Consider the following 25951-nt stretch of genomic DNA (forward strand, 5'->3'; position numbering starts at 1 on the left):
ATCCAAAATGGGTACAAGGGTTAAGTCGTTACCAAATATTCTTCAGACGAATGAAGATTTTCTCGTAAGTGTTAAAGCGTGGTGACAAGATCTAGGAGACTTAGATGTATGGTGCTGGCACAACTTACAATCTCCTTGAGTTAAAATCAAAATTGTAAAGCAATTTGACAAGAGACTAAGATTTAGTTTTTCCCTAAAGTTCAACTGACATAATTTTCCGAGAAAAATATTCAGAAAATGGCCTCATAACGGCAAATTCAAACTATGAAAGTTCAGAATAGACTCCTTAAAGTACTTTTGTGTCCATAGATGCACTATTCAAGTTCTAAGCAAAATCTATGGATTTGGTCTAGAAATAATCACATTATTGGTGATTACAGAACAGTTACATGAGGAGTTTTGAGTACAAATTTACGAATGTTTACCATATTTAGTATTTCTTTTAGTAGATTAAAGTGACATTGTGAGTTAGACTTGCTAAGAACTGCCATGGACTGCCTTAAACTGTATGGGAATACTAGCGATTTTAAATAGAATAATAGTCTAGCATGCCTGTCGTAAGAAATTTGATAAACAATAAGGGATGCAATTAAATGCACCGTTAGAGGCTTAAAGAACAAACTGGAATGAAGGATGCGCGTTTTCAACAGCTGTTGATTCATCACTTTGACTGGTTTCTTTCATCTTAAGGTGAAAATCTTTTAATAGGTTTTTCCCGAAATGGAATTACAGGCCCTTATCATTGTTGGTTGAACAGAATGGAGGAGCGCGAGGAGTTCTTCAGTAAAGATGGGATTTTCTTGGTTGTTATGGGTACCTTCCAGGAGAGTTCTTTTGTACTGCGCTGTGAAAATATTAGCATCATAGAAAGAGTAAAATTGCTTCAACAGAGGTAGTAGTTTTCAACTGCATGCCTTTGACATGGATATTTTGCCATTGTTTTTATAAGTTTAATGGTGTTTCTGCCTCATCAGTATACTTCATATAAGACTCCAACTGAATTTAAGTATTTCTTCTGGCAGATTCCCTGAGGTTTGAATTTGGAAGTTCAATTTGTTCTATCGACGATAAAGCTCGGATAAGTAGCATTCTCTTGAAGGAATATATCACATTTCCTGTGTTGCTGTCAACTAAAGATTTTATTAAGGTGATTATAAAATTAAAACAAAAAGGAAGAAGTTTTTGGTAAGATATTGTACAATATGTTTATAGAGTGTCAATGACAATTGTCTTTCAAAATAACATTTATTCTGCCTTTTCAAGCCCTTTATTACTATCTTGAGGATCAGCTGAATGCACATTACTATCTTGTTTAAGATATTGTACAATATGTTTATAGAGTGTCAATGACAATTGTCTTTCAAAATAACATTTATTCTGCCTTTTCAAGCCCTTTATTACTATCTTGAAGATCAGCTGAATGCACATTGCCTAAAGTCCATGGGCATGTTGTCTGTCTTATATAAAAATCAGTATGTTGTATGTGAAGGTCTCCCTTGGTGACAATCAATTGCATACTGCATGCCTAATAAGATCTGTAAATAAGTTCATTTTATTTGTTTTCCATGAGCATTGTTCATCAGAGTGATGTAGTGGAGAATATTTTTGCTTTCTTTGATTGTGATTCTCATGGTGTTGGAATGTTTTCAAAAAACTTTAAAGGAAGATGTGGAGTTTATTTTTTAATAAATAGGAGTGATTTGCAATACAATGATTGGTTGGGGTTCATTTCAGAGGGAAAACGCGCCATCATGCATGATATTCAAAGGTTTTAGAGGCCAGATTTTCTATCAAAAGGATGTGGAAATTGGAACAATCACAAAAAATGACATTTTAAATGATTTCCACTGTTCCATTTTTTCCTCATGCATTTCTGTAAATAGTGGGAGTAACCTTGACAGTATACTTGGATATGTAATTGGATCTCAGTTTCTTACAGATTGCAAATATTATTTTTAGAATGGTCGACTTGATATATGTCGACCAGAATCTCTTAGGCTTTTTGTAGTTGTCAGGATGACTGTAGCTTAGAAATATGATTCATCATTGATGTTAAAGGCAAAGCTTGTTTTGCAAGGCATTGCAGGATTGATTTATGTGCTGATATGCAATCCTTTCTCCCCCATCTTTCTTTTCTCTCCCAAATTAGTTCTCTAGTAGAGCTCTTTTTTCACCCTTTGACTCCAAATGATACATTAACCAAAGAGTTTAAATGTAATTTGTATTCTGTACCAGGCAGGATGTGTATTGCTCTTATTGTGGCTCAGGACTTTATTGTCATGATTATAGCAATAAATCTATAAATGAAGTTCAAATCATGAGTGCATTTAACCAGTTTCTTTTTGTAATAACCTGTTTTTTTGTTTCATGGAATGCCATCAAATTATTAATAATATTTACCAAAGAAACAAGCCCTTAGCAGTTTGGCGATAATGAGAGGTAGGCTATCTACTAAAACTACAATTTAAATTGATGCATGATAGATTTGTAATGCTCTATGTGGACCTTGTTTTAAAGGAATCTAAGGGTGTGGTATTTAAGTTGCGTATTTTGCATATTTGATCAGCATGAGAAGCATATGATATTTTTAACTTAAATATTTAGCAGAGTCTCATATTTTTTGGTATTTACATGGTTGCTTGAACCTATATCCCCTTGTGTGCTGTTTGTCTCCATATTTTCAATAATGGGATTGATAATGCATGTTTGATTGTGAACATGTGGATTCAAGTGCTTATGAGTGTGTAAGTGGATACATGCTGCCCTACTGAGTTTTCTTTTATGCTTGTGTGTTATTTGGTTGTTGGATATCATGGTTCCAGTAGTTGCATATGAATCTTCGAGCAATATGGATGCATGTCAAGGCAAGAGGGTTCGTTTTATATCAAAATTTATTGCTGCGATTCAGAAATAATACAGAGTCATTTCTGTTCGAAATGCTTAGTCAGTTGAAATTAACATGGATGATCCATGGATTCTAGAATTTAACTTGTGCATATATAAAGAAGGAATGGTGATGATTTGCAAGATATATAAGGCGGTCATATCTGCTTTCACTTAGCAAACTTACCTGAAAAAAATTTTAAGGAGTTCAGGTTAATAGTCAATATTGAAATGAATATGACCTATAAGAAATTTATTAGGTAGCATTAAGTTGGGTTTTAGTGTCGTACATTTGTTTTGATTGATTGTTTTCTTTATCGGTGCAGTGATTGATGAACTTCAGACATCATCTATTGGGGAATCCACAGACGTAAACTCCAAAGGCATAGGAGGAAAGCTTGCTGAGTTCATCAAGGAACCTTATGTTTGTCATCCTCTTAAAACCTTACTTCTCAACTCTGCAGGTAAGATGTTTACCCTTTTATTTGGACGAACGTGTGGATCCTAGTACACGGGGAAGAGTGCCTGATTATATTGTTACATATTGTTACTTTTTGCATTATAATTACTCATGGCCATTAGATGACAAATTGGATGGTTGAGGTGAGTCATGAAGTTCAAGATTTCTCTTTTTTTTTTTTAACTTTGAGTCTAATCAATTACACTATTGTAACCACCTAATCTAAAATATAAGGAACATGAATGATTGTGGTTTCCTTATATCAATAATAAAAATAGTCTCTTTGTATACTTTTCCTTTTATGTAAGGTTGGATTCTTTACTAGATGCAATTTTTATAAGCCTCGTGCTTTATGAAAACAAACTAAAGCTTCTCTTGAAATCCTCGTCCGAAGTATTTTAAGCATTGGAAACCTTCATGCTGACTCTAAAATCTATTTCCATCACTAATTGAAAAAATTGAAGTTAAAAAAATAGTTTAGATCTTGCGATATGTGAGCACTTATTTTTTGTGCAAAATAGGAGCTCTAGAGGGTGTGTTATAATGAAATCCCAATTTTTTTCAGCCGAGATAATCGATTTGAACTTTTTTGTGCAAAATAGGTGCTCTAGAGGGTGTGTTATAATGAAATCCCAATTTTTTTCAGCCGAGATAATCGATTTGAACGTGTTTCCATGGGAGAACTATATTTTGAATTTGAGATGAGGCGTTAGTTATTTTGATAGGGCTGCACCCCTATCATAACATTTTCCTTCTTTATTTTAACTCACCAGAAAAACGGAGGCTTATGCACCATTTGGCCGTCCAGATCATTCCCACCCATGAAATAACGGTGGAGATTCTCTTAGTTCACATGATTCACCATTTGGCCGTCCAGATCATTCCCACCCATGAAATAACGGTGGAGATTCTCTGAGCTCACTTGATTCCAATATACCCGGTTCATTGGAAAATTCCGCATGGAGGACTTCTTTGTCAAATTAGAAAGAAGTAAGGCGTTTTCAGTCATTATGCCATACAAATGGTGCCCTTCCATTACTCTCTCCTGGTAATAGGGGGCAGACTGAGGAGAGAGAATCAACTGAGAAGAGGAAAGAGAAGAAGGTCGAAGGAGATCGGGCCATGGCGTACGCTTCGCGTTTCCTGTGCCATTCCAGAAAGGTACTTAGACAAGGTCTTGAATTTAGGGTTAGGGTTGCGCTGCAAGATTAGTGAAGGTCCTTTCTCGCGTCCCCTTTTGACTGCTTTTAAAAGGATTGATTATCTTCGGAGAAGTTTCATTTTGCAAAAAAATTGTGTATTTGAGTTGGTTTTTGGTCTGTTTCTTGATTGGTCGACGGATTCGTGAGCATTTCTTATGCAACGGGAGGTTTTGAATGATCAGTTGTTTCTAGGGTTTTGTGCTATTTTATCAGGATCGTATGCATTGGATATGTTTTTATCACTGATATTATTTGTTTTAGCTGCATTTAGGGTCTATTGCTTTTACTGCATTTCTGATGCAATCTTAACTTTGGAATGATCAAATTCTTATCAATGATTCAGGCATGGCGGTCTTTCTTCTTTTTAAAATGGGAAAATTATTCATCCGTTTTATCATTGTAAAAATAAAAATAAAATTGAATTTCGAGGTATGCGGACTTCAGTTATTCTTAAGGATCTTCATGACCTGTTATTTTTTGATGTCAAAATGTTGCTTTTTATTTCATTGTATTCAAAGTTGGAGGTTTTGCATTTGAATATTTTAAATTATAATATTTTTTGGAAATGATAATGGATGGTATAACTGTTTACCTGCCTACTAAATAAAATCTACGCTGTTACACTTGATGCTAACTTTATCCCTTCTGAGTTGGATTGATTCTAGATAAACGAAATCGATGTTCATTACCTAAGAGAAGTCATCTTCCTTTCTGATTTCTTATGTTCTTCATGATTTTCATCGTAAGTGTCAGTTGTTGACTACAACTGAATTGATATTATTTTCGCTTTTCCAGTTATGTGCAGGTCAGAAATTATTTCAAATGGAGCCTGCTGTTCCTGTTCGTTATTTTTCAAACGAAGCTCCTCCTCGCCCAGTCCTCAAGGGTGACGGTGAGTCAAGATATCCTCAATACTTAGAATATGGATTCATTAAATTTTTAGGAGTGAGAATTATTAAGCAAAAATGAAGACTAAGAACATTCTGTGATGTTATAATAATCTGGTAATGTAAATAGAAATTATTGTTAAAATTTGTTTTTTGCAAAGGCTTGAGACCTTCTATCTTATGAGGCCTGCTTCATAAATATGCCTTCTGTATGTGTTATATCTGTTAGTTACTATTATATATGGACCTATGTGTCTTCTAGATCTGGGACCCTTCTGTATTCATTTTATATCATGTCGTAGAATCTTTATAACAGTAAGTTATGAAAATAGTCCCACACAGATTTAATTCATCTTAGCTCTTGGGAGACTCCTTTGTAAGCTTTGTGCATGATCAATCATGTCAAAAGTCGTCTTGGAGTCCATAGCAAGATGTTTCACGTCATTTAAGATTTGAATCTTGGGAATATTACTAGAGAGCATTGCATCTCTTCGCTTAGGTGCAAAACTGCCTAGAAATATTCTTTTTATGCTGCATGCTTGAAACTGTAGTCTTATCCCTGTCCTGTTGTTCACTTTAATGTTTATTGGAGGGGTCTAACAGCCATGATATCGTAAACCTGGTCTGAACTTCTAACCTTTTCTCATTTTTACCTCTCATGCATATAATTGATTTCTCTCTTCTGAAATCACTGTCTTATTCATGTGGATCCTAGTTTTTTTATAGAAATGTTAACTATTCATGTGGATCCCATTGCCTGGATTGTTTCCCTAATTGTTGGTGGTGGTAGGGTTCATGACCATAATTTCATAAACTCCATTGGAGTCATAAACTGTTGCACTTCAACTAAGTGCAGGAACTTTCTCATGACAAACATCAAAGGGTTGTTCTTTACTAGGATATCTAATACATTTGAGATTATTTAATGAAATTGGGTGTTGTTAGAAGAATAAATTTTGGTGCAATGGGGCGATTTGTACATTTAGCCACTTGAACTAAAGTATATGGTTTTATTTTTTGTAAAAAAGCAAAACAAATGTTATAACACTCCTTATCCCTTGGTAGTCAACTTTTTTTTTCACATTGAATTGTCTTCAGGAATTATTGTCTGAATATTGATATATATATATATATATATTCCTATAATGGAAGAGATGTTGAAGAACATATTTTACGAGGTTAAGAACAAATTTGAGACGGCCATCGGTGTTCTTCGAAAGGAAAAGATCACCATAGATCCAGATGACCCTGCTGCAGTAGCTCATTATGCAAAGGACATGAAAACTGTAAGAGAAAAGTAAGTTTCCTAATTTAATTTCGTTCAATTTTCATTGCATGATTTGGGATATAAAATGATTTTGTTTATAATTATTTTTTCCCTTTGGGAGGTTTTATTAGTTTGGAGGTTTCATTAATTTGGCCATCGTTGTCTCTTTGCAATCACCTTCCCATTCCATCAAGACATGTGAACATAAGCTTTTGAAATTGGACATGTCATTTTAGGTTACTGCATTAGTAACCTTACATTGGTTTGTAATTATTGGGCAGCACACATGACATTTGATAATGGTTCAATTGCTATGCGTGAGGTTTTGACTTTTGTGGATCAGAAGAAAGATACGCAATTCTTGATGTTCTTCAAAAAGTGAGATTAACTTTCTAAAATCATAAATACGTGCAAATGACTAATAATTGTTTTGGGTTACTGATTAGGCTGCAAAAATAGTAGTCCCCAACCGTGGCTTTCAAATATGAATGACTATAGTTGAGGCCATAGTTATTGGGATCTCCTACTTTGGTAGAAGATCCCTTCTAGGATGTCGATTCTGTCGCTGCTAGAACGGATCGCTCAGGGATCTCAATTTTTAAATTTTGGGATCTTGAACCCTACTGATAGGGATCCCGATTCCTGCTGTTAGGGATCTGGTTCCCAACATTAAAGACCACGACAACAACCAAACTGATGATTTTCTTTGTTTATAGCCAACTAGCAACACAACTATTTTTTGCTTGCTATCAATAATAAGATCCTACTGTAAAGAGTATACATGATCCTAGATTATCTTACACTTTAAGGTTGGTAATACGATCCCCAAAAATTTGGGATCAGGATCCCAAAAAGTCTGGATCAAGATCCCGAAAAGGTTGGAATCTTGATCCTTAACATGTGCATTGTACGGACGGTGTTCCCAACCATAGCGATCTTCTAGCATTTCACGATCCCTCACTCCCGATCCCAACAACTATGGCTGAGGTTATTACCCCAGTGTGGTGTGAGAGAGCATTTTTAGGAAATTGTACCTCTCAAGTTATCTAGAAAAAAGAAAGGGTTTGGAGCTTATCCTCATTATTTTTACTCGTCTGTGGCTTTTTTTGAACTGAAGATGATGGAAATTGTGTTACTCAAGATTGGAAAACATCATTGGTATTTGAATGCAAGGTCCACATTCTCATAAGATGGTTTTTCAGGAGTTTGAGCTCTCATGCAATTGGAGAATCAATATAACAATTTTTCATTTGTGTTAAGTTCTTTAGGATTCTTCTCAAGCATTGCAGGGCCAATTTAATACGCAGACATGCTGCTGTATACCATTTCCATCGGTCTGAATTGGCCATTATACATGGAGAGGCCTCGTTAGGGTGTTCTGGATGCCGATGTGATGTCATTTGCTCTGCTGGATTGCATATGAGACCTTCATGGATAACATTATCCATTAACCCTAAAATTTTCTCTCGCTTCACCTTATCCCATCCCCTACCCTTCCTTCAACAAGCCCGCCCACTCTGACTCAAGTGGAGGGAACATCTTTTCTATTGTGGGCTAATGAAAAAACTTGATAGCATAAGAACTATGGCATCATAAAGTCAATTGTTTATTAGATGTGACATGTGACTAAATTTAAGATTTGAATGGTGGGCAAAGAAATGAGAGCCGCATCTCATCAATTACTCAACGTTATACAAGCTCATTGTCTATGTAGGTTAGCAAACCAACCACTATTATCTTAATAATAAAAGAAAGAAGCAACCCAACAACCAAGAAGATGCAATGTAGAAAGCAATATTGTAAACAATATTAATGCCATTTTCTAAATCGTAGAAAATTGATTTTAAATAAACCAAACTCGAACATCAAAATCAGTATTTACGGAGTCGGCCAAATGGACTTGGACTGGGCTGAGTAATTTGGAGTCGGTATCATGTCGAGAGCCAAGTAGTATGTATGAAGTTAGTAAATTTTAAAAAAGTAAAAATAATTCATAAAATATATATTTCTTTAGTAAATCAATGTATAAACATTTTCCTCTATAATTTTGAAAATTGAGATGATGATTTATGAACTTCTTTAATCATTTGCTTCATTTTTATATTATTCCCTTTTTCGGAATTTTCTGAATCATTTCCTGCTTTGAAATTTTTTCCATCTTTTACATTTTTTCATCATTTTTATACTTAAGTGTCCTTTATGGTATAGTTTTGTTTTTACTATTTTTTCAGTTTTATCAAAAGTCTTTTTTTTTTCTTGAAAAAAAAAAAAAAGTTATTGCCCTTTAAGGGATACTTGGCTTAGGCTAGGGTAAGTCTGAGGCCGGATCTGAGTTTCAGAACATTATCAAAATATATGCATACCTGCAAATGGGTGCACCTCTCTTCATGCCAACCTGTTTTGAATTCATCAAAATAAGAGAAGGATTCACAAATGTAGTGCAAGGCTCCCCCTTGGTCATTTCATGTGATACCACTGAACCAGACCAAAGAATGTGATTTAGACAATTCAGGAAGTATCAGAACATTTAGATGAGATCACCACTTCAAAAACCATGCCCAAATCAAGATAAAAATCCAATTCCCACAACAATTTGTATTACGAAAAGGAAACAACTAAGATCATTTTAGCTGGAAAATTATGACTTCGCATTGCATGATATATCATTAGATAATCTCATTGACTTAAATAACTATCACTTACAGAGAATATCCAAATGAACTGTTCACTAAAACTAGGGTGAATAAATGATTCAGAAAACATGGATGCTAATTAAAAAGACAAAACAATTTTTTGTAAACACCCAATAAATCTCACTGAAATTACCCAACAAGTAAAGGTTTCATAGAGAATATCCAAACAAAAATAACATTAGGAAATGAATAAGGCATTAACAGTGAAAATTGCAATGAAGTATAAAATATAACTAGGAATGAAAATATGAGATTACCCGAACAGTATATTCGAGAAGAAACCCTAAAAATCTCTCTGAAATGCTTGGTTCTAAGAGCCATTGATCGAGTAAGTAGGCTTCAGCTGTGGCTTTCGCGTAAATTTTCAGAGAGCTTTATAGTGGTCTCATTATATATTACAACGAAGATTTCTAAACCTTCAACAGAAGTCTTAAAACCCTAGGTCTCGTATATTGAACTAGGGTTTAAGGTTTAAGCAAAGAGAAGAATTTTGAACACTCTTTAGGCCCAGTTTGTATGTGCAATATATTCCCCAACAACTCCATTCTCTCACGAGAAAGCTTTTTATGATAGAAGTTCTATCCTCCCCCACCTTTTAACCATTGATTTAAAATGGAGGGCTGAGATTCATTCATTCATGCTGTCATAAAATGGGGCACGAGCTAAATGGAGGGTTGAGATTCATTTACTCAAGCTGTCACAAAATGGGGGACACGGGGTAACCATTTAAAATAAGCCCGTAGTAAAGAAAGATTGGTTTTTTATGTTCAAAGCTTCCCGTTCAAATCTGCCATTAATGAAGCTTCGAGTTGTTCTTACAAAACTCAACGCATTTGTCCACAAAAGAATAAGATTGGTCCCCTTTGGACAGAGACTAATGAGAAAGGTTTCTATACTTCCCCTGCAACATAGAAGATCTATACTTCCCTACCATCCAACCATCCAATTTTGATCAAGAGAGCTACTCATCGTTTGATCTTAGATCCGACGTCTTTATTTTTAGTTTTTTTATACAAATCGTATGAATATGAAATTTGGTACGTGCCATTATTTCATTGGGGCGCACCTATAAAAAATATTAAAAATAATTTTTTAATAAAATAAAATGACCAATATACCCTTGAAAGTAATGACAAAAATAACCCTTGAAACTTTTAGGGGTATTTTTGTCATTTTATTTTATGAAAAAATTATTTTTAATATTTTTTATAAGTGCGCCCCAATGAGAAGATGGCATGTACCAAATTTCATATTCAAACAATTTGTATAAAAAATCTAAAAATAAAGACGTCGGATCTAAGATCAAACGATGAGTAGCTCTCTTGATCAAAATTGGATGGTTGGATAGTAGGGAAAGTATAGATCTTCTATGCTGTAGGGGAAGTATAGAAACCTGTCTCATTAGTCTCTGACTAGAGGGGACCAATCTTACTCTTTTGTGGACAACTGCGTTGAGTTTTGTAAGAACAACTCGGAGCTTCATTAATGGCCGATTTGAACGGGAAGCTTTGAACATAAAGGACCAATCTCTCTCTACTACGGGCTTATTTCAAATGGTTACCCCGTGCCCCCCATTTTGTGACAGCTTGAGTGAATGAATCTCAGCCCTCCATTTTAGCTCGTGCCCCATTTTATGACAGCTTGAGTGAAGGAATCTCAGCCCTCCATTTAAATAAATGGTTAAAAGGTGGGGGAGGATAGAACTTCTATCATAGAAAGCTTTCTCGGGAGAGAATGGGGTTGTTGGGGAATATTTTGCACATCCAAACTGGGCTTAAGAAGTGTTCAAAATTCTTCTCTTTGCTTAAACCCTAAACCCTAGTTCAATATACGAGACTTAGGGTATTAAGACTTATGTTGAAGGTTTAAAAATCGTCGTTGTAATATATATTGAGGCCATTATAGAGCTCTCTGAAATTTAAACGAAAGCCACAGCTGAAGCCTACTTACTCGATCAATGGCTCTTAGAACCAGACATTTCAGAGAGATTTTTAGGGTTTCTTCTCGAATATACTGTTCGGGTAATTTCATATTTTCATTCCTAGTTATATTTTATACTTCTTTGCAATTTTCACTGTTAATGCCTTATTCATTTCCTAATGTTATTTTTGTTTGGATATTCTCTATGAAACCTTTACTTGTTGGGTAATTTCAGTGAGATTTATTGGGTGTTTACAAAAAATTGTTTCGTCTTTTTAATTAGCATCCTAGTTTTCTGAATCATTTCTTCATCTTAATTTTGGTGAATCGTTCATTTGGATATTCTCTGTAAGTGATAGTTATTTAAGTCAATGAGATTATCTAATGATATATCATGCAATGCGAAGTCCTAATTTTCCAGCTAAAATGATCTTAGTTGTTTCCTTTTTGTAATACAAATTGTTGTGGGAATTGGATTTTTATCTTGATTTGGGCATGATTTTTGAAGTGGTGATCTCATCTAAGTTTTTATACTTCCTGAATTGTCTAAATCACATTCTTTGGTTTGGTTCAGTGGTATCACATGAAATGACCAAGGGGGAGCCTTGCACTACATTTGTGAATCCTTCTCTTATTTTGATCAATTAAAAAAAGGTTGGCATGAAGAGAGGTGCACCCATTTGCAGGTATGCATATAGTTTGACAATGTTTTGAAACTCGGATCCGGCCTCAGACTTGGCCCTGGCCCAAGCAAAGTATTCCTTAAAGGGCTATAACTTTTTCTTTTTTTTTAAAGAAAAAAAACAAAAAGACTTTTGATAAAACAAAAAAATAGTAAAAACAAAACTAAATCATAAGGGACACTTAAGTATAAAAATGATGAAAAAATGTAAAAGATGGAAAAAATTTCAAAGCAGGAAATGATTCAGAAAATTTCGAAAAAGGGAAAAATATAAAAATGAAGCAAATGATTAAAGAAGTTCATAAATCATCATCTCAATTTTCAAAATTATAGAGGAAAATGTGTGTACATTGATTTACTAGAGAATTATATATTTTATGAATTATTTTTATTTTTTTTAAATTTACTAACTTCATACATACTACTTGGCTCGGCATGATACCGACTCCAAATTATTCAGCCCAGTCTAAGTCGATTTGGCCGAGTCCGTAAATACTGATTTTGATTTTCGAATTTGATTTATTTAAAATCAATTTTCTAAGATTTAGAAATGGCATTAATATTGTTTACAATATTGCTTTCTACATTGCATCTTCTTGGTTGTTGGGTTGCTTCTATCTTTTATTATTAAGATAATGGTAGTTGGTTTGCTCACCTACATAGACAATGAGCTTGTATAACGTTGTGTAATTGATGAGATGCTCTGCTCATTTCTTTTCCCACCATTCAAATCTTAAATTTAGTCACATGTCACATCAAATAAACAGTTGACTTTATGATGCCATATGATATCAAGTTTTTTCATCGGCCCACAATAAAAAGCTGTTCTCTCCACTTGAGTCAGAGGGGGGGGGGGGGGGGGGGCTTGTTGAAGGAAGGGTGGGTGAAGGGAGACAAAATTTTAGGGCTAATGGATAATGTTATCCATTTGTAAGAAATATGAAGGTATCATTTTATTTTTCAAATATGTATAATTATAATTTTTGAAACTTGTACATGATTGTTGATTCGTACTACTGCTATGATTTTTATTCTCTCGATTGGTTATAATCACAATCCTGAGTTTGATGAATGTCCTGTCTGGTTACTGAACCATAACTTTTAGGTTCTCAACCGAATCTGGGCTGTCAAGTGACTTTCCTCCAGAAGAAGATCTTCTGCCACTCTTTGAGTCTTCTCTTAATGAAGGAGAAGGTAAACTCCCATCTTAAGGGTTTTTCTTGGTAATGTTTGTCACATGACTCTACCGCCTTTTATCTCTCCTAAGAAGTTCATTTTCGTATTTTATTTATTTATGGTTGAAAGTGCCATGTATTTAAGTGACTGTTTTATTTAGTTGTTTCAGATCATTTTCGGACCTCCTGACCACAGTAAAGAAGTATCCCAAGAATTTGATAGCGTTAGTAATCTTCAAAGGTTGAAAAATAAATAGTTGAATGCTTGGTGCTCTGTTTTTATATTCTAATGGTGGAGTGCTTTTTGACTATTTTAGTAGGTTTTCCTGTCGTCTAGATCACCATATTCCATATTACTAGATGTACTCTTTAGCCTAGTTTCCTAATTTATAACTGGAAATGAGACATACATCATATATATTAAAATTGAATTGCAGCCATGTTGGGAACTGCTTTGCTTTCTAAGGTTTTATTACTTCTAGCACAAACATTGGTATCCAAAATGCGCATTGGTATCCAAAATGGGTACAAGGGTTAAGTCGTTACCAAATATTCTTCAGACGAATGAAGATTTTCTCATAAGAAGTGTTAAAGCGTGGTGACAAGATCTAGGAGACTTAGATGTATGGTGCTGGCACAACTTACAATCTCCTTGAGTTAAAATTAAAATTGTAAAGCAATTTGACAAGAGACTAAGATTTAGTTTTACCCTAAAGTTCAACTGACATAATTTTCCGAGAAAAATATTCAGAAAATGGCCTTATAACGGCAAATTCAAACTATGATAGTTCAGAATAGACTCCTTAAAGTACTTTTGTGTCCATAGATGCACTATTCAAGTTCTAAGCAAAATCTATGGATTTGGTCTAGAAATAATCACATTATTGGTGGTTACAGAACAGTTACATGAGGAGTTTTGAGTACAAATTTACGAATGTTTACCATAGTTAGTAGTTCTTTTAGTAGATTAAAGTGACATTGTGAGTTAGACTTGCTAAGAACTGCCATGGACTGCCTTAAAATGTATGGGAACACTAGCGATTTTAAATAGAATAATAGTCTAGCATGCCTGTCGTAAGAAATTTGATAAACAATAAGGGATGCAATTAAATGCACCTTTAGAGGCTTAAAGAACAAACTGGAATGAAGGATGCGCGTTTTCAACAGCTATTGATTCATAGTTGATCACTTTGACTGGTTTCTTTCATCTTATGGTGAAAATCTTTTAATAGGCTTTTCCCGAAATGGAATTACAGGCCCTTATCATTGTTGGATGAACAGAATGGAGGAGTGCGAGGAGTTCTTCAGTAAAGATGGGATTTTCTTGGTTGTTATGGGTACCTTCCAGGAGAGTTCTTTTGTACTGCGCTGTGAAAATATTAGCATCATAGAAAGAGTAAAATTGCTTCAACAGAGGTAGTAGTTTTCAACTGCATGCCTTTGACATGGATATTTTGCCATTGTTTTTATAAGTTTAATGGTGTTTCTGCCTCATCAGTATACTTTATATAAGACTCCAACTGAATTTAAGTATTTCTTCTTGCAGATTCCCTGAGCTTCAAGTATTTGGGTTTGAATTTGGAAGTTCAATTTGTTCTATCGACGATAAAGCTCGGATAAGTAGCATTCTCTTGAAGGAATATATCACATTTCCTGTGTTGCTGTCAACTAAAGATTTTATTAAGGTGATTATAAAATTAAAACAAAAAGGAAGAAGTTTTTGGTAAGATATTGTACAATATGTTTATAGAGTGTCAATGACAATTGTCTTTCAAAATAACATTTATTCTGCCTTTTCAAGCCCTTTATTACTATCTTGAGGATCAGCTGAATGCACATTGGCTAAAGTCCTTGGGCTTGTTGTCTGTCTTATATAAAAATCAGTATGTTGCATGTGAATGTCTCCCTTGGTGACAATCAATTGCATACTGCATGCCTAATAAGATCTGTAAATAAGTTCATTTTATTTGTTTTCCATGAGCATTGTTCATCAGAGTGATGTAGTGGAGAATATTTTTGCTTTCTTTGATTGTGATTCTCATGGTGTTGGAATGTTTTCAAAAAACTTTAAAGGAAGCGGTGGAGTTTATTTTTTAATAAATAGGAGTGATTTGCAATACAATGATTGGTTGTGGTTCATTTCAGAGGGAAAACACGCCATTGTGCTTGATATTCAAAGGTTTTAGAGGCCAGATTTTCTATCTAAAGGATGTGGAAATTGGAACAATCACAAAAGGTGACATTTTAAATGATATCCACTGTTCCATTTTTTCCTCAGGCATTTCTGTAACTAGTGGGAGTAACCTTGACAGTATACTTGGATATGTAGTTGGATCTCAGTTTCTCACAGATTGCAAATATTGTTTTTAGAATGGTCGACTTGATATATGTCGACCAGAATCTTTTAGGCTTTTTGTCATTGTCAGGATGGCTGTAGCTTAGAAATATGATTCATATAACATCATTGATGTTAAAGGCAAAGCTTGTTTTGCAAGGCATTGCAGAATTGATTTATGTGCTGATATGCAATCCTTTCTCCCCCATCTTTCTTTTCTCTCCCAAATTAGTTCTCTAGTAGAGCTCTTTTTTCACCCTTTGACTCCAAATGATACATTAACCAAAGAGTTTAAATGTAATTTGTATTCTGTACCGGGCAGGATGTGTATTGCTCTTATTGTGGCTCAGGACTTTATTGTCATGATTATAGCAATAAATCTATAAATGAAGTTCAAATCATGAGTGCATTTAACCAGTTTCTTTTTGTAATAACCTGTTTTTTTGTTTCATGGAATGCCATCAAATTATTAATAATATTTACCAAAGAAACAAGCCCTTAGCAGTTTGGCGATGATGAGAGGTAGGCTATCTACTAAAACTACAATTTAAATTGATGCATGATAGATTTGTAATGCTCTATGTGGACCTTGTTTTAAAGGAATCTAAGGGTGTGGTATTTAAGTTGCGTATTTTGCATATTTGATCAGCATGAGAAGCATATGATATTTTTAACTTAAATATTTAGCAGAGTCTCATATTTGTTGGTATTTACATGGTTGCTTGAACCTATATCCCCTTGTGTGCTGTTTGTCTCCATATTTTCAATAATGGGATTGATAATGCATGTTTGATTGTGAACATGTGGATTCAAGTGCTTATGAGTGTGTAAGTGGATACATGCTGCCCTACTGAGTTTTCTTTTATGCTTGTGTGTTATTTGGTTGTTGGATATCATGGTTCCAGTAGTTGCATATGAATCTTCGAGCAATATGGATGCATGTCAAGGCAAGAGGGTTCGTTTTATTTAAAAATTTATTGCTGCGATTCAGAAATAATACAGAGTCATTTCTGTTCGAAATGCTTAGTCAGTTGAAATTAACATGGATGATCCATGGATTCTAGAATACAACTAGTGCATATATAAAGAAGGAATGGTGATGTCTTGCAAGATATATAAGGCAGTCATATCTGCATTCACTTAGCAAACTTACCTGAATAAAATTTAAGGAGTTCAGGTTAATAGTCAATATTGAAATGAATATGACCTATAAGAAATGTCTTAGGTAGCATTAAGTTGGGTTTTAGTGTCGTACATTGTTTTGATTGATTGTTTACTTTATTGGTGCAGTGATTGATGAACTTCAGACATCATCTATTGGGGAATCCACAGACGTAAACTCCAAAGGTATAGGAGGAAAGCTTGCTGAGTTCATCAAGGAACCATATGTTTGTCATCCTCTTAAAAACTTACTTCTCAACTCTGCAGGTAAGATGTTTACCCTTTTATTTGGACGAACGTGTCGTTCCTATTACACGGGGAAGAGTGCCTGATTATATTGTTACATATTGTTACTCTTTGCATTTGCTATCACTTCGCTAATAATTGTTACATTTGGTCAAACAAGTAATGATGCCCCTCTTGATGTTAGAGCAGATGATGGCATGTTGACTAGTAAGATTTTTGGGTGAAATTTTTAAATATTTGATTTCAAATTTTGATTTTAGCCAATTTCTTGTATTAGCCAATTTCTTATACCCCTTCATCAGTTGTGATTTTCCTCATGGATTTTCTGATGCAATTTCTTATAGTATAGTTTAGCGCTATTCATAATCTTAAAAATTAGACTTTTGTTTCACCAGTTTTGCGTACAGTTTAGATTATCCTCATTAGGGCCTTTGGGAGTTTCTCATCTTGTTGGTAATCTAGCTGAAATATATCTCATTCAGAGTTTGCTCTCTTTGTGTTTTGGGTTTTGGAAAAATCCAAATGCTTAATTACCCTATTGTCACATTTGGAAAAAATGTGGTTGAGTTCTTTTGAATTTGTTTTTATTTGTCACGTTTATCTGATTTGATAATTCCCTGACATACATTTGTTAATGCTATCAAGTTCTGCATATCTATGTCTTTATGACGAATTGAATATGGTGATTTTAGGTTCTATCTCTGTGGATGAAGATGGCAAACGCATATTTATCTCTGACACAAATCATCATCGGATCATCATCGCTGATGAACATGGAGTGCTTTTAGATTGTGTAAGAGTCAAAAAATTTTCTTTCCTTCAATTGGTTAATTATCAAGAGAAGAGATGGCAAACACATATTTATCTCTGACACTAATCATCATCGGATCATCAGTCCTGATGAACATGGAATGATTTTAGATTGCGTGAGACTTAATTTTTTTTTTTTTTTTCGCTCAATTGGTTAATTATCAAGAAAGAAAGTAGAAAATATTTTGTTTTATATTCTTCTTTGGGGAGAAGTTCAGCATATTCTTCCAATATCTTTTGGTTTTATTAGAAATGATTTAATAAGGTCCTTGTGATGACCACCCAAAAAGTGAAATAGTTCTTTTGCTCTGACTAATGCGGCCAATGCTTTTGAGTTAGCACATGATTTGGAGGGAACACTGAAGTTCTCATTAAGGCCTAGATGCATAAGATCTAATGGGTGACAGTGTGAGGCGGAAAAATTAAACCCTTGGCTTTGAGTGGCTTCTGCTATCTCATGATTCATGGAATGATAGAAAATTGTAAAATGGATTGGTATTAACTTGAAAGTATGTGATTAAGTCTCCTATCTGCATGAAATTTTTACCAACAAAAGACCAACATTCTCTTGAGTTGCAGCAGAAAACAAGAGAATCAATAAAAGTGTCACTAGGAAATAAAAAATATCCTTGTGGAGAGTTAAAAAATATTTCCTTTGATTCTTTTCTTTTGGTTATTTAATATTTTCTCAACTGAAATGTGAATTTTATTTGATAGATTGGTTGCTCTCCGGGTTTTGAGGATGGTGCATTTGAAACTGCCAAGATGTTTCGTCCAGCTTCATCAATATACAATGCTGATGAGGATTGCTTGTACTTTGTAGATTATGAGGTCGGTTGGCAAAAAGGTCCTTTCTGCACGCCCAACAAATTTTTATATCCCATGATTTGTAATCTATAATGAAAATTATTATTATTATTTTTTATTAGGAGATTGGAATGGAAAAACAGATGCTGTAATGTAGGGTTAGTAATAAAATTCTCCCAAGGAACTGTTACACAACAGAATTGGTAATCGTCATAAACTAGTTGTAAAATTTACGTGAAAAACAAAATCTATTGTAAAATGGAACATCATTTATAAACTTAAGAGCGAAGGCAGGCTTGGTATCAAATGTAGGAGATCAACATGTCCTTGCTAGCTAAAATTTTTATGGGAATTGGCTAGTGGGAAGAACTTCAAATGTTCTGATTTGATAAGGAAAAAAAAAAATCTTTGAGGCATCATATAGGGACTCCTATAGTAACAACAAGGGACTCTTGGGCTTGAAAAGTCATACATGAGACTGTCCCACATGAGACATAGCGGTTGGGATTTTGAGGATGATGGAGTTGATAGTGGACACACTTGGGTTGCTAATAGTAATGATGATATCACCTCCCATGGTGCTCACGAAATGATAAGAGACTAATGCCCAAAAGCAATATACTAGTGGCCATGGAGAAAGCTGACACCCTTGGTCCTCGTGGTTCTCTTTGTTAGCCTACCAAAAGAGGCTAGTCACAACCAATAAAGCGCAAAAATGGGGACTCCAATTGGGTAGTATATGCGATTTGTATAAGCTAATAATGAGAGCCACAATCACCTATTCATTTCTTGCAAATTTGCGAGTGACGAACAAAGCAATCTTGTGGAGGTTCTATACTAATGCTATAACCGATTCAAGCATGCCTCATTTCCTAATAAACTGGTTCAAAAGAAATTTCGCTAACAGAACTAGAAAAGATTTGGAAAGCCTCACTCCCCACAATTATATGGGTAATTTGGCAAGAAAGAAACTGAAGGCAAAAGAAGATCGCGAGCAATCTTTCCAAAGGGTTCTTAAGGAGGTGACTTAGAAGATCAAAAATAGCATTCGAGAAAATATGCTTATCCCTTCGAGAGATGGAAATGATAGAACCATTTATGGATGATGGGAGTAGAACTCCCAAGCCCGCTTTAGTGACATATAGTCAGGGAAGCGAGAGTATGTAACGGGACCATTGTGATTGGGGTGCGGTTACTATAAAGCCTAGGCTCTAAACATTCAAATTAGAACCTACCTTCAAATAGTGTCGAGAAATGTGGTTTCACTTCTGGAAATCTTTGTGATAGCCTTAAAATATATTTTCATAATTATTTATAAAGTTCAAAGCTTCAAAAACAGTGTAGATGGACAGATCTATGAAAACTTGAAAATCTTGAAAATTGAGGGTCTAAAAATGCATTATAAAATACACTATTTTCAAAACTTGAAATCCATTTTTTTCTCATGTCCATGCATCTTGATATCGAGATGATCAATTTGAAGATATTTGGGCATCAAAACAACTTCTTCTAGTTAACTTTTTGACGTAGGCTCAAATTTGATTGTTTAGAGCCTCGGCTTTATATAAACTTTTCCCTTGTGATTACTATCTTTGTACTTCTGTTTCAACTATTAATACAATGGGTGGGGACCCACTCAAGCCCCTTGCAATTTTGCAAAAAAAAAGTATTCATAATCTATGTCATTTTGGAAATGATGGAAGAACTCAAACTTCCATGTTGGTTCAGTAACTGCCCAAAAGTTTCTGAACTCTTCACTTGTTGAGGACTGGCTACAAATCCCCCCTTGCTCATTACTGAATGGTGCTGAACAATTGGGGCTGAGCTCAGAATTAGCCTTAGTTGCCATCCCAGTAGAATGGCTGAGCTTTGTTACCAGCTGAGTCTGCTCGCTGAACCCAGGGTGATTAGGTGAGTCTTATCCAAGTTTTATCCCATAGAGGATACTAATGAAAGTCAACACTGTTGTTCTCATTGCCTTATATGCATAGAGAAGTAAAACACCCATTTGATGGCTTGGTTTGTTATAATGTTGCTTAGAATTGAATTTATATATGCGGGTCATCTATGAGTAGTTATATGCTTTTGGAGGGTGCTTAGCTATTTCTTGTGTTCTTTTTCAGTACCAAAAAAAAGGAAGAAAAGAAAATCCTTGGTCTTGCATATTTCCAGATTCACCTTTAAACTTGGGTTAAAATAGTTGAGGCATTCTTTTAACTCGTTGTTCAGAGAAGAACGGGCATTACATGTAAAGACTACCAACTACATGCTTCATATTTTGTTACAATCATGACATTATTTGGTGAATCTTTTTCATGTGTCATTTCAGTTATTATTGGATTTGTTGAGAAAATCTAAAATTCTATGTATTCATATTGTTACAGTATTTGCAATATTACCAAATAAATATCAATCACTGTTTCTATAATGTGCATGTGTTTATTTAATCGGTTTGTGGTATTCAAGAACCATGCTGTTAGGCTTGCTGATATGGAGAGTAGGACAGTGCGGACAATCTACCCCATACCTGATACTAAAATGAGTGGAAATAGCATTTGGAATTGGGTGAAAAGCAAGCTAGGATTGATAAGGGAAGATGTTGTGGAGGCTGAGGAGTTTGACATGGATTTTACTTTTCCTTGGCATTTGATAAAAATGGAGACAAATGATCTCATGATAATTAACCACAGGTATTTATGTACTACCACGGTTTTTATTGTAAAATCATTTACATCCATCATGTGAATATTTCTTTGGTAGCCAGCCCAATTAATTGGGAAAAGGTGATGATGATGATGTGAATATTTATTTGGGCACAAAAGACTCTAAGCCTTCTCACTTGAAACGTACATGCAAAGTTTATTGGGAGTTTGAAAAGCTGCTTCAACAGGCCAGAATATTTTTCTTCTAAATTACAACTAAAATATCAGGGTTAATCACCATTGTTTGCTATGTTTATATTGCTCATTATAAAACTTCTGCTCCATGCGCTTCATTGTATTAAAGCCAGGTCAACAGTTCTCTTTACTAGTAATGTGTAGAACGTGTGACTAGAATGTAACAAAAACATGGTATAAGAGATGCATGATTGACAAAAACTTAGACAGAAGGAAATAATAGCACGTGCATACCCAGTCTGATTTTGTTGTTATTGTAAGAGTTGTCTTTAGAAGTCTGCTAATTTTGTTTTCATTTTCACAGTTTCCAAAATCTATGGATAATGGAATCAGCTACTGGGAAGATCAAAGAAACGTATGAAGGTTCATATGCCGTTTGCTGTTTATCTCATCGAAGTTATTTTATGTTCATGGCACTTACTTTTGCTTTTGCCACACGGGAATAGGATATGATACTATTATGGAGGCCTTTGGGGAGAAGATTATGGATAGAGTATCCTTGGTGAGGAAGGTCCATGATTCTCTAGGACTGCACGAGGCATCAAAAACAAATTCTCTCCAGGAGTTTCAATTTGCCACTTTGATGTCTTCAATTGCAAAGTTACAGAATCGCATACTTTTTTGCAATGCAGGTAGCTGACATAATTAAATAATTTGATGACCAACTTCCATTAAAATAAGAAGATAAGTAAAGTTCGTTCATCTTTGCCAAACTATTTTGACAAATATCCCCTTTTTTTAAAGGATATTGGGAAAATATCGCAAGATTTTCTTCCTTCCCTCCTTTACTTTTCTGCAATAAAAAATCTTTCCAAGTACTTCCTACTAAAGCCAAAAGATGTGAAATTCAGCCATGAATTTACATTGTTAAGGGATTTTAAAAAATATTACTCATCATGATAGTCGAAACTGCCTGATCAAAACTGCCAGATTCTGGCTTTCCATCCTCAGAACCATTAGAAGCCAGATGTGAAACAGTTTGAACCAGAGTACACCATGGAAAAAGAAGTCAGTATGAACCTGTCTGAATAGGCATGTTTTGATTTGAACTCAATGATTGTATTGATTAAAGCTTTTTTGAAATCTGTCTGCTTGATCGATTTGGACTAGACCAGAAATTCTTGATTTTTCTAAAAATTGGACAGAAACTGCACTGAAATAGGGGACCAGCCAGTCCAAGCCAGAGAATTTTTGTCGCATTTTCTGTATCCACTGTCTTTGTCATATCACTAGGTTTAAGAATGAATCTTTATGCAGTAATTATAAAAGGACAATCATTTACTTATGAAGAGCATTTTCTCTGTGTGCATATGCCTACTTGAGAGTTTTACTCATTGTTCTTCTTGCATGATATGCTATTCACAAAGACTGTCAAACGGTTTTGAAACTCGGTGGAGAAATGGATGATGTTTCTCATCTTCAATTCTCCAACTTTGGGGTCCTTGGATTGCCATATTGGATGGTTAGTCCCCTGGAAAGAATTTTTGTCAGGTTAGTCCCTAACCTTTAGCTAGTGGTCCATGTATTCTTCCTGAACAGCATATAATCATTTCTGGTCATTTCTTTTGCATAAAATTTTTTGGGTTGGATTTTACTAACTAGTTTATCAACCATTGAACTTAAGCTCCAAGGACAAAGTATATAGTAGACTGCAACATAAACCTCATGTTCAGGATTTCAAGGTGCATCAAGGTATGTAAACCTATTACTTTGACTACTTTCCCTTTCTTAAATCTTATTCCAACTTAATTTAATACTTATAAATCAACTCGAACTAAAAATGTGTATTTGCTGGTCATGCATGGTATGTAACTGTTTTATTTTGAATATTGCCATATTGTTGTTTAAGTAAGATGCCTTTGAAGTTCAAACGACTCCTCGATTGTCGCTAAACATACTCTGATTCATTTCTGAAATTCTCTGTTCTTTTTAAGAGTTGCTCCAAGTTTTCACTGGACAGTGCAGGGAGATGCGAAATACGTATTAACGTGGACATTTCTGTGGGTATTAAGCTTGCTGCTCCAATACAAAGAGGTTCTTTCTGGTGTCAGGCAAGGGGTGCTGCTTCTATGGTGCCTGAATCAGATTTAACCTCAAAACCAACAGAGGAGGTTTGTAATGTACATATTTGGTTCAAATGTCTATCTTTTATCTTTTAGAGAGAGAGAGAGAGAGAGAGAGAGAGAGAGAGAGATGTGAGAGTATTTAAAACTATTTTGGGTATGCATCCAGGTAGGTACTGCACAGCAGTGGTTTGATGAATTGGATAACCTTGCTTTTGTAAATCCTGAACCCGCATCAGAATTGGACATTGAGGAGGAAGCCTCTAGTGAAAAACTTGGTGAAGACCATGCATCACACATAGAATGTGCAGTTGATATTAGTCCGGGCACCAGTGAGGTATGCTTTTTCTTCTCACTCTTGTTTCTTTTTCTCAATTAATACGTCAATCCTTAAAAGTTGATAAAGAACTGTGAATACACGGACCCAATAACTGTAAAGGCAGCATTAGAAAGCAAGGGATGGTTTGCTGCCTAAACCTTTTCTAGAACTCTGATTCATAAAAGATAGATTTAGAAATAACATCCTACAAATTTTTTCTTTTCTTCGATAATAATATGCTTAATATTTTTTTATTTACTTTGATGATAGCATCCTTAATTTCGATGCAATTGTAAAAGAAGAATGCGTAGAAAAACAATAAAATACCATCTCATCTGTCTTCACAATGCGTAAAATTTTAGTTCAAATATTATCGAAAGGCCTCATTTTTCTTTTGTAACTGAGGTTGAATTTGAATAGTAAAAAAATTTCATCAACTTTATACTATTGGAAATTAAAGCATCTGCATCATGTGGATGCTTGAACAGTACACAGGCACCCTTTCAACTGCCCAGATTGTATCTGGGCCAATTCGAGGGCTACAAATGAATTTGGGTTTTATTTTATTTTATTTTTATTTATGAATTCAATTGACATCAAAATTGGTTGGTACATGCATATTATAGGGTGCATACAGTAAAAATAAAAAGAAAGCCAAATAAAAATACACTAAAAATACCCTTGGAACATTCAAGAGTATTTTGGTCTTTTTTATTTGAAAATTTTTATTTTTATTGCTTGCGCCCGATAAGATGTATGCGCATCGCAATTTTCATGTAAAAATGATTCGTATAACAAAAAATAAAAATAAAAAAACAAAATGAATTTGTGGCCCTTTGCGCGGCCCAGATTCAATCTGAACTGTCGTGCACCCTTCAAGCGCAGACCTGAGGTATTGTAAATTTCTTTAATGAATCAATGAGTATTGATGATCTGGAGTGCCGTAGAATATTAGTGATATGAAAACAAAGAAAAAATATGCCAATGATTGATATTAGTCTTGAGGACACCAAAAATTTCAAGTTCATATGTGAAGATCACCGGAATATGGTTGAAAAGTCAATTAGCTGGTCATTATCTGTATTCAAAATGGAAACTGTTACTGACGTGCAGGTAGTTGTTGATGCTGTTCTTTACCTCAAACTTGACAAAACAAGTGATTCTCTTGGCCAGAATCTGAGAAAAGTTGAAAGGATTCTGAGCATTTCTAGCGAAAGTGGAAACCAGTGCCAAGGTGATTTGTTGATGCAATTATTCCAAGAATCATGTAATGATATTGGCAATATTATATTCATGAGAGATTTACATGTAAGGATTAGGCTAGAATGTTTAGGGGATTCTTCATTAGATAAATGCCGTGATATTGGCCCCGAAAATGCACCCATTGGTGTTAATATCCAGCTGTAGACTAAATTGACTACTTGCTTTGGGATTTATTGGCGTAATTATTTATTCGACCCCATTTGGGTTGCGATTTTTTTCATTATGCATGTTCTTTGGATTATTGAAAGGTTGATCTCGTGGATGATTCGAGTTATAGTTGGTGAACTACTGAAACAATAGCACATAACCTTGCAGAGAGAGAGAGAGAAGCGTTTTGCTTCATGCTAAGGAGCATTCACCATTCAAAGATCTACTGATGAGAGGCATTTCAATTTACGCATATCAAACCTTTCCCTAACTCAAACAAGGAGAGAGGCATGAGTACGTATGTGTGAGAGGGAGATATCAATTTGTGCATTGCCCCTCAGAGAGAGAGGGACAAGAGAGCTTAAAAGACCCCAACAGACAATTTTTCTCAATCGAGTATAAGGAAATTGTTAGCTTTTTGAAAATCGGCAATTTTCGATTCAGTTTACCAATTTTGATAGAAATTGTTGGAGACCGAACCAGAATCCTTGGCGCTATGGATCCTGGCTTGGTTCCCCCTTAAAACCCCGGTTATATTTTTTTATTTTTTGTAAAGCTTCTTATATTTCTTCGTGCTTTAAAGGTTCATTTTAATTTTTTTATTTTATTTTATTTATTTTTAAATATTGTATAATAAGTCTAGACCTGGTTCCCCATAAAACCTGTGATTATATATTTTTTAAAATTTATTTAATATTTTTTAAAGTCTCTCTATATCTCCATCTCATAAATCT

General features: G+C 34.7%; 1 protein-coding gene and 1 long non-coding RNA gene across 51 annotated transcripts; both read left to right on the forward strand.

Annotated features, from left to right (window-relative positions):
* The first annotated feature begins 783 nt into the window (after nt 1–783).
* LOC110008392 (uncharacterized) lies at nt 784–3347 on the forward strand. Its single transcript, XR_002283246.2, has 3 exons — nt 784–892; nt 1023–1147; nt 3210–3347. It is a non-coding gene; the product is annotated as an uncharacterized LOC110008392 (long non-coding RNA).
* A 798-nt stretch (nt 3348–4145) lies between these two features.
* EMB1974 (NHL domain-containing protein) lies at nt 4146–25290 on the forward strand. 50 transcript variants are annotated; one of them, XR_016059520.1, is made up of 18 exons: nt 4146–4504; nt 5341–5437; nt 6617–6729; nt 13100–13188; nt 14426–14585; nt 14716–14854; nt 15315–15405; nt 16795–16932; nt 17604–17704; nt 18439–18568; nt 20995–21218; nt 21730–21788; nt 21872–22057; nt 22793–22916; nt 23050–23117; nt 23386–23536; nt 23658–23825; nt 24921–25290. XR_016059520.1 is itself a non-coding variant. In XM_088872349.1 (18 exons), the coding sequence occupies exons 1-18, from the start codon at nt 4365–4367 to the stop codon at nt 25212–25214; spliced, it is 2451 nt and encodes an 816-aa protein (XP_088728475.1). In that variant the 5' UTR covers nt 4146–4364; the 3' UTR covers nt 25215–25290. The 50 variants fall into 50 exon arrangements, 31 of the variants coding, with proteins under 31 accessions (XP_088728475.1, XP_088728476.1, XP_088728477.1 ...); XR_016059521.1 differs by having other exon boundaries at nt 21730–21780; XR_016059519.1 differs by having other exon boundaries at nt 21730–21780; nt 23391–23536.
* The last annotated feature ends 661 nt before the right edge of the window (nt 25291–25951 follow it).

The sequence above is a fragment of the Amborella trichopoda genome, chromosome 7 (assembly GCF_054954075.1).
Source record: "Amborella trichopoda isolate Santa Cruz 75 chromosome 7, AtrichopodaSantaCruz75HAP2 v2.0, whole genome shotgun sequence".
NCBI classification, from domain to species: domain Eukaryota; kingdom Viridiplantae; phylum Streptophyta; class Magnoliopsida; order Amborellales; family Amborellaceae; genus Amborella; species Amborella trichopoda.